The sequence below is a fragment of the Aspergillus pseudodeflectus genome, assembly GCF_044049435.1.
Source record: "Aspergillus pseudodeflectus strain CBS 756.74 chromosome Unknown BJX68scaffold_3, whole genome shotgun sequence".
NCBI lineage: Eukaryota > Fungi > Ascomycota > Eurotiomycetes > Eurotiales > Aspergillaceae > Aspergillus > Aspergillus pseudodeflectus.
In genome coordinates this window covers 918,630-931,562 of record NW_027263779.1, presented here as the reverse complement: position 1 = coordinate 931,562, position 12,933 = coordinate 918,630, and the positions used below count along the sequence as shown (strand labels likewise).

The 12,933-nt window shown below is 53.1% G+C and overlaps 6 protein-coding genes across 6 annotated transcripts; 3 read left to right on the top strand and 3 right to left on the bottom strand.

Annotated features, from left to right (window-relative positions):
* The first annotated feature begins 32 nt into the window (after window positions 1–32).
* BJX68DRAFT_226402 (class II aldolase/adducin family protein) lies at window positions 33–1,452 on the top strand. Its single transcript, XM_071038506.1, has 3 exons — window positions 33–429; window positions 557–864; window positions 930–1,452. The coding sequence occupies exons 1-3, from the start codon at window positions 222–224 to the stop codon at window positions 1,284–1,286; spliced, it is 873 nt and encodes a 290-aa protein (XP_070904462.1). The 5' UTR covers window positions 33–221; the 3' UTR covers window positions 1,287–1,452.
* Window positions 1,453–2,814, bottom strand: BJX68DRAFT_226399 (uncharacterized protein). Its single transcript, XM_071038505.1, has 2 exons — window positions 2,169–2,814; window positions 1,453–2,092 (listed from the first exon to the last, which is right to left on the bottom strand). The coding sequence occupies exons 1-2, from the start codon at window positions 2,734–2,736 to the stop codon at window positions 1,551–1,553; spliced, it is 1,110 nt and encodes a 369-aa protein (XP_070904461.1). The 5' UTR covers window positions 2,737–2,814; the 3' UTR covers window positions 1,453–1,550.
* Window positions 2,815–5,561: 2,747 nt separating this feature from the next.
* On the top strand, window positions 5,562–7,136 carry BJX68DRAFT_116436 (S-adenosyl-L-methionine-dependent methyltransferase). Its single transcript, XM_071036019.1, has 4 exons — window positions 5,562–6,099; window positions 6,148–6,255; window positions 6,304–6,575; window positions 6,623–7,136. The coding sequence occupies exons 1-4, from the start codon at window positions 5,957–5,959 to the stop codon at window positions 7,036–7,038; spliced, it is 939 nt and encodes a 312-aa protein (XP_070904460.1). The 5' UTR covers window positions 5,562–5,956; the 3' UTR covers window positions 7,039–7,136.
* Window positions 7,137–7,142: 6 nt separating this feature from the next.
* Window positions 7,143–8,328, bottom strand: BJX68DRAFT_226395 (ribosome biosynthesis protein NIP7). The gene is made up of 2 exons (XM_071038504.1): window positions 7,999–8,328; window positions 7,143–7,906 (listed from the first exon to the last, which is right to left on the bottom strand). The coding sequence occupies exons 1-2, from the start codon at window positions 8,222–8,224 to the stop codon at window positions 7,569–7,571; spliced, it is 564 nt and encodes a 187-aa protein (XP_070904459.1). The 5' UTR covers window positions 8,225–8,328; the 3' UTR covers window positions 7,143–7,568.
* A 355-nt stretch (window positions 8,329–8,683) lies between these two features.
* BJX68DRAFT_116418 (uncharacterized protein) lies at window positions 8,684–9,969 on the top strand. The gene is made up of 2 exons (XM_071036018.1): window positions 8,684–8,912; window positions 8,971–9,969. Exons 1-2 carry the CDS (start codon window positions 8,777–8,779, stop codon window positions 9,726–9,728), a joined length of 894 nt encoding a protein of 297 aa, XP_070904458.1. The 5' UTR covers window positions 8,684–8,776; the 3' UTR covers window positions 9,729–9,969.
* Window positions 9,970–10,209: 240 nt separating this feature from the next.
* Window positions 10,210–12,711, bottom strand: BJX68DRAFT_252404 (threonine/serine exporter family protein; the record flags this gene model as incomplete). Its single annotated transcript, XM_071042562.1, has 2 exons — window positions 10,210–12,551; window positions 12,621–12,711. The coding sequence occupies 2 exons, from the start codon at window positions 12,709–12,711 to the stop codon at window positions 10,210–10,212; spliced, it is 2,433 nt and encodes an 810-aa protein (XP_070904457.1).
* Window positions 12,712–12,933: the final 222 nt, after the last annotated feature.

The window sequence follows — 12,933 nt, the reverse complement described above, 5'->3', positions numbered from 1 at the left end:
AGATAACATGCCAGCCAATGTCATCCTCTTTCTCTCTCTCCTCACTTGTCGAACAAGGGCGTCCGTCTGTACCCCTCGGCTGCAATAGTAATCGGAGTCACGTCGGGCCAACCATCGCTATCCTATTTCAACTCCTTTTCTCCTGCCTCCCTTGATCGATTCCATCAAACTATCGCATTGTCCATCCGAACACCATCCGCAGATCTCCACATTAGTACAACATGGCTCCCCCCTCCGCCACAGAACCCGCGACGGTCACCGTCCCACCCTCGGGTAACAGCCAAGAGGCCGGCGTGGAAAAGGCCAAGGTGAAGATGGGCGGATTCCCCAAGCCGCCCGTCTTCGAGGATAAATACAAGGAGCGCGAGTATCTCAAGGGTCGACTGGCTGCGGCGTTTCGAATCTTTGGCAAGAACGGATACGATGAAGGTAGGTTCCTCCTCCTTCCCGGCTACCGTCCACTGCACGCCACTCTACAGACCTCTACATTCCGCATCCACCACTCGCACTACACACCCCCAATACCAGACCCAGCACCTAGCTAACCAAAGAAAAGGCGTAGCAGGGCACATCACTCTTAGGGATCCAGTCGAACCGAGCACCTTCTGGGTAAACCCCTTCGGCGTCGCCTTCTCGCAGATCAAGTCCTCGGATCTGATCCAAGTCGACCACTCCGGAAATGTCATCGACGGCGGGCCCTGCCGCCTCCTCAATGCCGCGGCCTTCATGATCCACTCAGCCATCCACTCTGCGCGTCCCGACGTCCTCTGCGCAGCGCACAGCCATAGTCTCTACGGGAGGGCGTTTTGTGCACTGGGGCGGCCGCTAGATATCATTACGCAGGATTCGTGTGCTTTTTATAATGTACCTCTTCCCCTCTCTCATTTTGATCGCGGCTTTGGCAGGGAGTGAGAACTAATAGATGATAGGACCATGTCGTCTACACGCAATTCAATGGTGTCGTGCTCGCGGAAGAGGAGGGCAAGAATATCGCTGCGGCTCTGGGTGACAAGAAGGCTGCGTTGCTGCAGAACCACGGCCTGCTGACGGTTGGAGAGTCAATCGAAGAGACCGTGTTCTGGTTTGTGAGTCTCGAGAAATGCTGCCATGCGCAGCTGCTTGCAGATGCAGCGGCTGCGGGGCGCGGAGGGGAGACCGTGAAGATCAACGAGGCCGATGCGGCGTTTACGTACAAGGCTGTTGGGACGCCGTTTGCAGGGTACTTCAGTGCGAAGCCGTTGTTTGATGTCATACATGAGGAGACGGGTGGGAAGTATTTGGAGTGATTTTACCTTATCAGGAATTGCGCATTGGGTGCTGGCACTGAAGGGTTGGGAAATTGCATGCATTATTGGTTCATGGGATATTTTATGACCGTCATGGTAATCATCTGACTGATATATACAGAGAATGGCTACATATATTTGACGGAGTCTCAAAGCGAAGTCTGAACGCCCCCTATTAGTGCCTTACCAGCCGTGAAGGGTTGCCGCTCCCATCGCCATGACAAGCATGGGACATAAACCAACGAGGTCGAATATTAGATTAGGCTATGACATGATCCGCGCGATGGCAATGGCCCCAGCGATGGAGGCAAGTGTTGCACTCCACATCATGCCCGTTGCGCCATTGCCCCCATACTCCGTAGACAAACTGCCCGCTTCTTCTTCGGTTAGTTCCCCGCTAGAAGATTCCCCAGCGGCGGGTTCGTCAGTTGTTGATTCGTCACTGTTAGGCTCTGTCTCCGACTGATCACCTGGTGCCTGCGAGTCGTCCGAATCTCCCGTATCTTCCGTGCTGTCGGTGTCATCCGTACTTTCGGTATCTTCTTCCTCATCCACCTCGTCGGATTCCTCATCGAGGTAGTCGGGCTGATTGACGGGCGCCGACCTAGCGCAGCCGAATTCGACCTGAATATTCTCAACATCACGCCAGGAATCTCCCTCAGATGGCAGTCGAACAATCACAGGAACGGCAACTTTGTTGATGAGATATCCATAGGGTGTTCGTTGATGGACATAGGTATTGAAGGGGAATGACTCGTTGCCGGATTGAATGATATCAAGCGATTTGCCGTCTTCCCTAGCGAGGACTTGATTTGCCCGAGTCAGTTCTTCGTAGTCGTGCAAGTATTAGGGGTGGTTTTGCATGCATGGGGGCAAACATACTTCCGTCCAACAGCTCATAGTGGGTAACCGCGTAAAAGGATCTGAAGTAGTTTTCCGCGCATCCTATCGACTGTGGTACACCCTCGTCCCTAAAGGCATACAGAGCCTCGTCTAGCATCTCATCCGTTCGATTCGCCTGGCCTGCAATGTGCTCTTTTATGAAGCCTGCGAAGTTCTCCGCGCATTCCTCGCCAAGGGGTCCATCGCACCCGTTGTGTCCGCCTGACGTGATACCCCCAGCACCTCCCAGGACCATAACCATGTAGGTGTCGTGGGGCTCGGCCGCCGGAGGCTGCGTCGAATTGTACTCGAGCCAGTAGGCGACTTTTGTATCGGGGGCACCGGGATAGTACTCGTAGTTGTTTTGCAGGGCGAAACCCCAGGTGAAGTCCACGGGTTCGGGGAAGAGCGGTTCGAAGTTGAGGGTCACTGTACCCAGCGTCATTGGATCGATGCATGGATCGAACAGGTCGAGTGGGTCGCATGCTTCGAAGTCTTGTTCTGTTTGTGCATTGGCGAGCAGTGCCAGAGAGATCGCTAATATCGATGATCTCATGGTGAGTGCCATGTTGAGGCTCTGAATAAGTGGCTCTGAAGGAGCGATAGAGGATTGGACATTTTGAAAAGGAGCCCATGCGGGGGTTTGACCTCGTTTATATATTGGACACACTTTAGAGGGTTCTTAGCGTTAGTCCAGGTCTCAGCCTTAGACTCATTCCACAACAACAAACGCCCCGGAATCCATGCGGACTCTTGGCACTATTTGGGGGCGCTCAGTTTGTCTTCCCTTAATCCTTCCAGTCACCTTCATGTTCTGCATGTTGCTCGCTTCGCGCAAGTACCTTCGCTGGATGACCTATTAGGGGCGGTTTTCCGGTTCTGGAAAGGACATCGAAAGTAAAGAGAGGATCGGATGGTGTAAGTGCCAAGGAGGGGTGCCTGGGCTGCCAAGGCGCGAAGTCAACGCAATTTGTCCAGGAAAGGCCACCCGCTGGATCGCAGGGCTGAATATCACCGAATCGCAATCGAGGATCGAGGAGCATGGCCCACGGTGGTGGGCTTGCCGCTTGCCGTTTTCCAGGCGAACCATAGCACTGCTCGTTAAGCCAGAGGCCCAGAAACCCTTGCGATGGCCCTGTATGCCTGCTGTCAACTTTGCCGAGGTTCCTCCACTGCCCTAGATCTGAACGCGAGCCTCGACGGCATTGCAGAGTGTACTCCAGAGAAGGTGCAATGAAGTACCACGGAAAGTTGTTGAAGATATGAACCAGCGTCGCAATTCAGGGTTGAATTCAGGCACAGACCAGGCGCACTATTGAGCCGAGCAGCAAGCCGCAGAAAAATGCTAGCTTTATTCCACCGGAGGAAACCGTTCTAAGGTTGCCATTGATTCCAGCACCACATAACCGCGTTCTGTCTCTCTCTCTCGCTAAAGCTTATATCTTTGAATTGAACCCCCCATGCCCGTGCGACACGCGCGTCAGGTCCATAACCTAAGTAGGACGCCCTGATGATCTTGAAATTCGCTGAAGACCCGTCGGATATCAGATAAGGTGTTTCTAGAGAACCGCGAGGGTTGAATTCAAATTCAACTAGGTCTCCGAGCTCCAAAGAGAATTTCAGAACTTTCAGCAATGGCATCCGCCGGGCCGCATAACCCAGTGAAATGAACAGGCGGTGGAACTTGTCAGTATGTAGTATAGTACCATCTCGTTCCATGAATTCGGTCAAGAACATTTCCATGCCTGTGGCCATCGGATCCGGAAATGTTTCTTCATTCTATGCGGGTGTAAGCATCCTCCGTTACTTGAGAGGGGGCACGAGGAATGGATTGGAAGCCTACCGGAAGGAAGGGATTGGGGGGCACACTCCAAGTTGAGTCTTTCAAGGTACGGCCAGTATGGGCTCGACGTGATGGGCATAGGACTATCGCGGTCATCCAGTGGGAACAAAAAGTCCCAGTCAATCACAGTTTCCTTGAGCTCTAGCTCACGCAGATTCTGGGTAAGGGTTCGAAGATTGACTGCAAGCATATCTCCACCATCCCTGGACAGGACGTTTATTGCGGAAATGGCATTACTCCAAGACTCGTTTAAGAGAGAGCCAAGCTGGAATACTCTGGTGGAAGGCAGGAGTCTGGTAAGTCCCATGCGACAGCTATACGTAAGGATCAGCCAAGTTGCATTACGGCAGGAAATGTTGACTCACCATGTCGGCGTCCGTGAATATAGTCAGTATGATCTGGTCGTATCATTTCACGCAAGTTCAAGTGCAACTCGCGCGGTGCAACGCACGCTGGGCACGCTGCAATACTGCCCCAGGCCATATGTTTGCGCTAGAGATAAGTTGGTCAATGCGAGATACCTCAGGCAAACTCGAGGCATCATGATTTGGGAACTGCGCACAATACCGACGAACGACTAACTCCCCGTCAAGTGTGGCCTTCCACCACTGGTACGTAGAAGTTTCCTCTCTTTGCGGTTCTTCTTCCGTGCCGTGTCATGTTATATGTAGCCGCAGGGTAACCCGACGATCGTCACCCCATTTGCTCAAAGTATCCATAGTTGCCCAAAAGGCTTCTTTGAAGGCATCATTGTTCGCGAGTCTGATGGAATTTTGCTCGCTATACCCCACTAGCTTTGTGCTGTAGTAGTCCCGGAGCCAGTAGGGCAGGATAATCGTGTAATCCACATGACGAACATAGTCTCGTCGGCGAGAATTTGGGCCTGAGGTCAACCGTCGAAATCGTTGTTCGGACAGAATGCCTTTATCTGCCCTGAAACAAAACCTCCGTACGGAAACTTTGCAATATAGCTGCCGCTCAAAGAGAGCCTGCTATTGACCGCATGCTCAAGCGCAACGGGAGAGAGAGGCGCTATCATTGTGAAAATGATAGTTTCGGCGGAAGGTCTTGGATCATCTGAGCTAGCAAGAATTGAAAGACGATGAAAGACCTCGGTGGACTGTCATCATGTTGGCAAGTCATGCAGGTGAGCAGGTTAGGAAACACCAAAAGTGGGGCAAAGAGAGGGCAAATGTGCTTGCTTCGCAAGTCTCTCCACAGGTGCATAAAGTCTTTTTCAGGAAATGCCGAGGAAGCACATTAAACGGGATTCTCTCGTATATTTTAGCCCGACTCATCTTAGCTGCAACAGCTGTCAGTTCATTTATGCCGGCCCAAACCGCTGCACAACCTTTCAGCTGGTTCGAAATGCGTGCTAATGCGGGATTACTGGCAATACCCCATGACACGCATCATATTCACTAACTTCAAGATATTGATGGGTTCAGCGTGCCGAGCTTGCAGCTTTCCAACGGTCCAACCGGGCATCAGGCTATGAACCGTCCTGTCAGGCTAAGTTAGTGCATCCCCGGGCTGATCCTGCATTGTCATCCGGCAATTGCCCGCACTGCGCATATAGTCAGTCGATGGACTACCTTGCTCTCAGATTGAATGACAAGAAACTTGGATGGACACGATAGCCAAGCGTATCTGACCAAAATCCAAGGTCGTTAACACAGGTCCTTGGATGGCCTCTTCGGGCGCGGCTGTTGATGTCGGAATGGACCCGCTGCCGCTCCACATGGTTGACCCAGACCAAGCAAGACTCCATCCATAGCGCTGAGTTCGGCTCCGGATGGAACGACAAGGGATATGCGACGATTTTATTAAGCCAATGGCCTCCAGGCCCCCTCTGCGACCATTATGCTCCCCTCACCCATCCGTGACTCTGCGCGCTGGCACCTGAGCTGCACACCCCCTCGCTCGGAGCTCAACAACTGCCACAATGCTGACACGACGCCTGCTGGGATCGATTCCCAAGAGCAGCAATGCTTATCGCTTCGCGATGTCAAGCGCTCGGTTAGCGCAGCCTGTACGGCACAAGTCCAACTACCTCTTGAGTGCTGTTGAGACCGATGAATCACAGAGGTAAGGACCTCGTCAGTCGAGCAGGACACGAGCTGACGACGCCTCTAGACTCGATATTCAGCATCGCATGAATCTTCACATGTTAAACCAGAGAATGCTGCACCCGGAAATCCCAAAGAATCTCGAGCGTATCGCGGACGTGGCCACAGGAAATGGGTATAAACCCTTATCTTCTGTAACTCCTGGAGCCAACTAACAGTGCAGAACATGGATTTTCGACCTGATCAAATACCGCAAAGAAAACTCGGGGTCAACCGATACCAAGTACCACGGCTTCGATATCTCGGACTCACTCTTCCCCAAGCCAGACGCCATTGCAACGCTAAACATCGACTTCTCAACACACAACTTCTACCAACCATTCCCTGAAGAACATGCCGGCAAATACGACCTCGTCCACGCTAGACATCTCAGTCTCACCATTCGAGGAGCCGAGGACTTAAAGCTCGCTATGCAGAATATCTCATCTTTACTAAGTACTACTCCTTCATCCAGGCATGAATTGCATCTCTAACAATCGCAGAACCTGGTGGCTACCTCCAACTCGAAGAATACGACTTCCAAACACAAATCGACAACTGCCCACCAGCATACATGACCGCAACTTGGCGCATAATCTTTGACTGGGTCAAGAACTCCGGGTACAGCCTCGACTTCCCCGACGACGTACACAATACGATTGCGTCGCAGGGGCTCGAGATCGTTGACAAGAAGCAGCATAGCACCAAGGATGTTCCGTTCTGCGAGGATCACCGGCTCACTCTACTGTACGCGTTCTACACAGGCGTTCCGAGGATGTGTTGGAAGTCGAAAGGGAAGAGTGATGAGGAGATAGAGAAGATTATCGAGAGGTGCTTGGAGGAGTGGGAACAAGGGGTTCTTGTGGATTATTTCCTGACACAAATTATTGCTCGGAAGCCGGCTGAGGCTCCTGTATGAATCTCGCTCGTTGCAGCTCGCTGCTTGGTTAGCTAGATTTAGGCGGGGTAAGCCATGTTTTGTCGATCTATAGGATTAATGATACACGATACCTAATGCGACTGATGGTCATGAGGCTCGTAAGCTGATATTATGCAGGATATCGAGATGAACTAGATAAAAATGCAAATCATCCGCGGCGCTGACCTGGGCAGCTTGAACTGCCAGCCAGCGTGCGTATATGATACCTTCAAACTTCAAAATATTCCCAAGAAGAGAAGAACGGCAATGCGCCACTCCCAGAATGCGCCGATACTCCATGTGTAAAGTGTAAACCCGGCACCACCCACACGTGCTATTTTCTTTTTGTCAAACATTTTTCTCCTCTGAGATCGTCCGCCGTTGTATCTCGAGTATCGAAAATCCTCGGCCGGACTCCTGATGTTCCTCTGCTTCAAGAGGTATGTCCGGCGCAGAAAGCGCAGAACACCGTCTCATGAGTTTTCATCACCCCCAATTCTCCCGTTTCCACAAACTGCTCATGCTCAAATTTAGCCCGCAAACAACGTATCCTCGTCACGGAGGTACTCCCCGCAATCCGCCTGTCTGAAACAAACAACGCCCGTCGGGTCCAACCGGTTCGCCTCCGCCGAGCTGCGGGCCATGATTCCAAACCCGATAGGGACATCATCTTGTGTGCAAACGATGACGCCGGAATGTTCAGGGATGTCTTGAGGAAGACGGGCAAGATGCGCGCGCGACAGGTTTGAGCCGTAGAGGAAGGGCATGACGCCGTTTGGTCGGATGTGCAGCTTGTAGCGGGCGTGCTCGGCGAGGATGGGAAGGGCGGTGATGTGCAGGCGGACTTTTCCGGTCTTGGTGAATTTGCCTACATGAGGTGAAAGTGGTTAGCTGTTGAATTTACGTTGTTTGCCAGATGCAGCGTCATCGGAGGCTTCTGCTGATCTGAGATGTACGTACCCATGCAAATTCCAAGTGATAGGAGGGTGTCTCGGGGTACGGAAACGGCAAGGTTGGCTAATGAGAGTTTCACGTAGTAGATTCTTGAGCCTGAGATTCGGAAGACATAGCGATCGGCCTTGGGAGAGTTGTCGAGGGGCGCGATGATGTTTTTCAGAGATGATCCGACATAATGGGCAAGCTTCTCAAAGAGAGTCTTGGTCTCTTCTTCTGTGAGGGGACGCATTTTGCTGATGCGAGTGAATCAGTTGGTAATTGAGTTGCTTCGAAAGCAAATATTGAAGAATAATATCTGCAGTGTCGGCGTTGACGAGCTGTCTCCTCCAACCAAGCCGCCGAAGAAAAAAAAGTCAAAAAACGATATCAGGAGGCAGAATAAAACATACCGCCCTCGAAAACGGCTAGCGCCGCTCTTGGGCTGATTGTTGTTCCACGTGACCCTTATCAGCCAGCCCCTCCACGGTGGAGCGCTGGTACAAGATGCAAAGGGGATCGCAAGGCGAACTTCCATCGATCGGAAATAGCAACCACCATCGAGGTCCATGGATATGGACGCAGAGAATTGCTGGAGGTGCAATACCAGCAGGATGACTGGCAAACATAGCCTCAAACAAGGTGGCTGGGAGGAGATCCTCCTGCATGATCAGGTTGCGATGGTGACCCCGCCTCAATGCAGCTGCTCTCACATCTAGCCGCCGTCACTCCACGCATCCCTTTTGCCCGTTATTGAGCGATTGTGACGCGCCTCATTTTGGATACCATATATATCGCCGTTACCATGTCTAACGGCACTCTCAGATCGTCCTTTGACGGTGTCAAAATCGACGGAGACGGCAACTTTGTCTGCAAGTGTGGCTTCCCGACAAGAGACTACCGCGTGAAGAAGAAGACGAGTCCCTACTACGGACAGCAATGTGAGCCCCCCTTCTTCTTGTCGTTCTGTCCGGGTTTGTACGAACAACAACAAAACAGACTACGCCTGCGCAAAACACAGCCGCGATCCGAAGCAATGCGATGTCTGGATCTGGTTTGACGAGAAGGACAGCGTGAGCCAGTTAATACCTCCTGAGATGCGATCGCTCCGAACCCCGCGCAAACAGAAAGATATTCGTGATTTCGGACTATACACACCACCGTCTACGAAGAGAAAGGCAGAGAGCAAGGCAGATACACAGTCGTTTGATAGCGGTGTTGGGGACTTGGAGGGGACTGGAGAGCCAGTGTCGCCGTCGTCATCACGACCTGCGAAAAGAGCACGGAGTGCCGATGCGGCGACTCAGACAGGAGACAGTGCTGCGCGACCCCCTGTCAGACCTATACCCAGACGGCGGTTGTTCGATGAATTCTTAGACTCTCCGAGGAGGAACAATACTGGTAACACTGCCCCATCCGTACCAGGTGAGGCTTTGCCCAGAGGCAGCTTATTCGGCTCATCAATACGCAAATCCTCTCGTGACCAGCCCCAGACAGAGAAAGTAGCTTCACCCACAATAGCAGTTGACGCCAGTTCAACGCCGTCCGGAAGTCTCGGATCCCGTCTAAGTTCGCGAGAGCGGAGAGTCCATTTTACACCACCGTCATCCAACAACCGTGATTCGGATACTGGCCTCGCTCCGCTCAATGTCGATAGTGACGCCGAATCGTACGGATGGAATGATGAGATGGCCGGGGACATCGTTGATCTCGCGAAGAACGTGGAGAATCCACGATCCAGCCCTTTGTTCGTCTGATGGCAGCCGTCTTGCACTGATATGATACCTTATGACATTATGATTTTGGCGATTCTTTCCCGGGATTCATTTTAGCTAAGTCTTATAGAGCTGTACATTCTGAGCGTCTCTTGCGACAATAATATATCACTCTCGGTTCTTTTAAATCCCGTTCCACTATATATAGACCGCAGACCTCCCCTTACTTGCGAGACTAGCACTGGGAACATGAGCCTACGATTCCAGCTCGCAAGTACTCTTTGAAGAAAGATTAAAAGTCGTTACTCGTGATTATGAATCTGTGTAAATCGTAAGATATGACAGCAAAAGGAAAAAAAGATATATAAAACGCTCCGCTCCGCTCCGCTCAAATGATCCAACCCAAACGTAAACAAACACAAAATGGCGCATAGGATAAAAAGAAGGGGAAAGCCACCAATATGCACAAAAAAAGCCATCTCTAAGTCCGTCCAAGACGCAAAGAAATGAACACCGAATCGAATTAGAAGTTGAAAAGGCCACTTCTCCTCTTCCCAAGCGGATAAACCACAAGCGCCGAAACAAACAGGCCAACCGTAATCCCAATAGCAATCTGGATCATCCCAAACCCAAGACTCGCAATCGAGGTATCCTGGCTCGCGACGTCCGTCGCGTTCCCGCTCTTCAACCCGTCCCGGACGGAGTCTGCATAGTTCAATCCGGCCACGAGTGATCCGGTCGATGCGAGACCCGAGGGGACGAGGACGAAAATCGCGGGTAAGATTGCAGCTGCGGCGTGGCCGCGCCAGATACGACTGTATAGATTCCCCAAGAGGCCGATTGTGAATGCGCCGACTGTATTCGCGACCTCGGAGTTCGAGCCGAGTTTCGTGGTGCTGAAATAGTTTGTCACGTAGCCGGAGAGGGCGATAAAGATCATTACGGGTAATTGCTTCCATTTCGTCTGGTTGATGATTGCGACGAAGATGACGAATAGAGGGACGAAGATGAATCGCCGGGTATATTCGCTTCCCCAGACGTCGAGGTTCGAGCATCTTTTATCGGACGAGGCGTTGCTGTCGATGAGTCCGTATATCGTTGTTCCGACTGTTATGCCGTACCCTAGGAAGAGGGAATAGATGATTGCGTAGACCATGCGGATTGAGCCCGCGATGATCTGGTGGGATTGGAGTTCGAGGGAGCTGCAGAGGACCATGAAACCTGGGAGGATGAGGGCGATGGAGGATTGTGCGAGCGCAGAGAAGCAGAAGAGGTGCTGGTCTTCGCCGTTGCGATTTATGCGGATGGAGCCGAAGGCGCGGGCGAGGAAGGAGGTTAGCACTGCGGCGGTGACTTCGAAGACGTTGGAGTAGAGGACGGATTTCGGCGCGAGGACGTGGTGCATGAGGCCAACGAGGGAGCCGAGGAGGAAGATGATGGGCATGTCGATAGGGCGGGCTTCGAAGGCGAAGGGGCCGACAGCAACTGACGCGAAGCCATAGGCGGGGACGAGGAGCCATTTGTTGAAGCGGGGCTTGCGGGCCATGATTGCGTCGATTTCGGAGCTGGCTTCTTCGACGCCGATGAGGTCGTGCACGACGTTTTTGTACACGTTGTGGGTATCTGCGAGGCGTCCGAGGTCCACGCCTTGTACGACGCGAACGAGTTTCACCTCTGCTGTGCGGGTCGTGGGGTCATCGAAGGACATGATCATGCACCCCGGGAGGTAGAGGAACTGGCCCTCTACTTCAAGGACCCGTGCTGTCATCTTCATGTATTCTTCCATGCGGTGGGTCGGGGCTCCGTATCGCATGAGCGCTCTGCAGAGCTGCATGATGTACCGCTGGCGAGCCAGGATCTCTGCAATATGTACTGTCACCCGGATTTCATCCTCCAGACGAGTCCTGCGGTTGCCCTTTCTCTTTCCTCGCTTCGGCGTCATGAGCACATCGGTAGCCGCTGGCAAACTTGTCCTGCTCAAGTTCATCGAGGCCTCGACCAACGAGGCGGTTGAATGGTGATTCGACTTCTTGTACCACTTCAACTTCTCTTTCTTTGGTGTTGCGGCGCCAGATGAGATCTGCGAGTCGCCATCGGATTCATCGCTCACGGCTGTGCTCGCGGTACCGGATCCCTGACTCCCTTGCAGCTTGAGCAGCTGCGCCAGAATTCCACCTCCACCTCCAGAGCTTAGCCTTCCAGTGCCATACCACGAATCCGGCCGACCATGTCCATCGGGCGTGCTCTGGCCAGAACGAAAGTACGCCGACCGTGGCCGACGCCGCCGCATCTGGCCCTGTGTGACGTTGCGGACGAGACGGTGGGCTTCGGCGCTGGGAAGAGGCTCAGGCGGAACTCCGTGAGGACCGTCGAGCGCGGCCTTTTCTTGGTCGCGCTGAAGCGGGGGTAGACCCCCTTCCAGGTCGTCCGGTAACAGAGAGGCACCAAGATCGTTTCCATCATCGAAATTATCACGGCCGAGCCTTTCACCAAGAGAGGCAGTCCGCTCCCGGATAAGGTCACCGGCGTGTCGGAATCGTTCCCTCATGGACCTGGCTCGGTCAGGCGTCTGCACTTCCTCTTGAGGCCGTCCAAGCTCGCTAACGGGTACTTCATTGCCGTGTGGAGGCGTGGCGGATCCGTAATTCGCGATGGACTCTCTGGATGTGTTGGCGGACGTATCGTACGGTGGCATGAGGTCGCGCATGGAGTGGTATGAGCGCACCGAGTAGTCGGAATCATTACGCATATAGGCTGGGCGAGGTGGTACCGGCACTGGCTCTGGCTCTGGCTCTGGAGTGCGATCGTCTGCTTCGCGAAAGCTGCTGAAGGATCGGAACCTCACACGGTTGCCCCTGCTGGGCTCTTCCGCATGTGCTTCTGCAGGGCCCTCTGGAGCCGCTGCCGCTCCGGAAGACGCCGGCTCATGCTGACTTGATTCTTCTACGTGAGCACCCGCGCCTGGCTGGATGTTCTCTGAGGGAAATAATTCGTAAGAGGGCTGGTTCTGGGGATGGTCGGACATTGAGACGCCCCGGCGAGAAGGTTGTGCTTAACGAAAGACAGCAGAAGGGGACTGGGGAACAAGCGAAAGAACGGTGGGTTGTGGGAGTGCGAGGGGTAGTGGGTATATTTTGTAGTCGAGAACGGTGAACCAGAAACCCACGCAAGCTTCTAGAAGATGAGACGATAAGGGTTCTTCACTCAAGGCGCAATCTAGACAATGTCGAGCAGCGAACGGACCCTG

What these genes read in the sequence shown, in the direction of transcription:
- BJX68DRAFT_226402 (XM_071038506.1), top strand. Translation starts at nt 222, where the DNA reads ATGGCTCCCCCCTCCGCCACAGAACCCGCGACGGTCACCGTCCCACCC. An exon ending in CAAGAACGGATACGATGAAG is followed by an intron (nt 430 to 556) that starts GTAGGTTCCTCC and finishes ACCAAAGAAAAG; the next exon opens with GCGTAGCAGGGCACATCACT. An exon ending in ATTCGTGTGCTTTTTATAAT is followed by an intron (nt 865 to 929) that starts GTACCTCTTCCC and finishes AATAGATGATAG; the next exon opens with GACCATGTCGTCTACACGCA.
- BJX68DRAFT_226399 (XM_071038505.1), bottom strand. Translation starts at nt 2,736, where the DNA reads ATGGCACTCACCATGAGATCATCGATATTAGCGATCTCTCTGGCACTG. An exon ending in CTATGAGCTGTTGGACGGAA is followed by an intron (nt 2,093 to 2,168) that starts GTATGTTTGCCC and finishes GGGCAAATCAAG; the next exon opens with TCCTCGCTAGGGAAGACGGC.
- BJX68DRAFT_116436 (XM_071036019.1), top strand. Translation starts at nt 5,957, where the DNA reads ATGCTGACACGACGCCTGCTGGGATCGATTCCCAAGAGCAGCAATGCT. An exon ending in GAGACCGATGAATCACAGAG is followed by an intron (nt 6,100 to 6,147) that starts GTAAGGACCTCG and finishes CGACGCCTCTAG; the next exon opens with ACTCGATATTCAGCATCGCA. An exon ending in GAATATCTCATCTTTACTAA is followed by an intron (nt 6,576 to 6,622) that starts GTACTACTCCTT and finishes TAACAATCGCAG; the next exon opens with AACCTGGTGGCTACCTCCAA.
- BJX68DRAFT_226395 (XM_071038504.1), bottom strand. Translation starts at nt 8,224, where the DNA reads ATGCGTCCCCTCACAGAAGAAGAGACCAAGACTCTCTTTGAGAAGCTT. An exon ending in ATCACTTGGAATTTGCATGG is followed by an intron (nt 7,907 to 7,998) that starts GTACGTACATCT and finishes CACCTCATGTAG; the next exon opens with GCAAATTCACCAAGACCGGA.
- BJX68DRAFT_116418 (XM_071036018.1), top strand. Translation starts at nt 8,777, where the DNA reads ATGTCTAACGGCACTCTCAGATCGTCCTTTGACGGTGTCAAAATCGAC. An exon ending in TCCCTACTACGGACAGCAAT is followed by an intron (nt 8,913 to 8,970) that starts GTGAGCCCCCCT and finishes ACAACAAAACAG; the next exon opens with ACTACGCCTGCGCAAAACAC.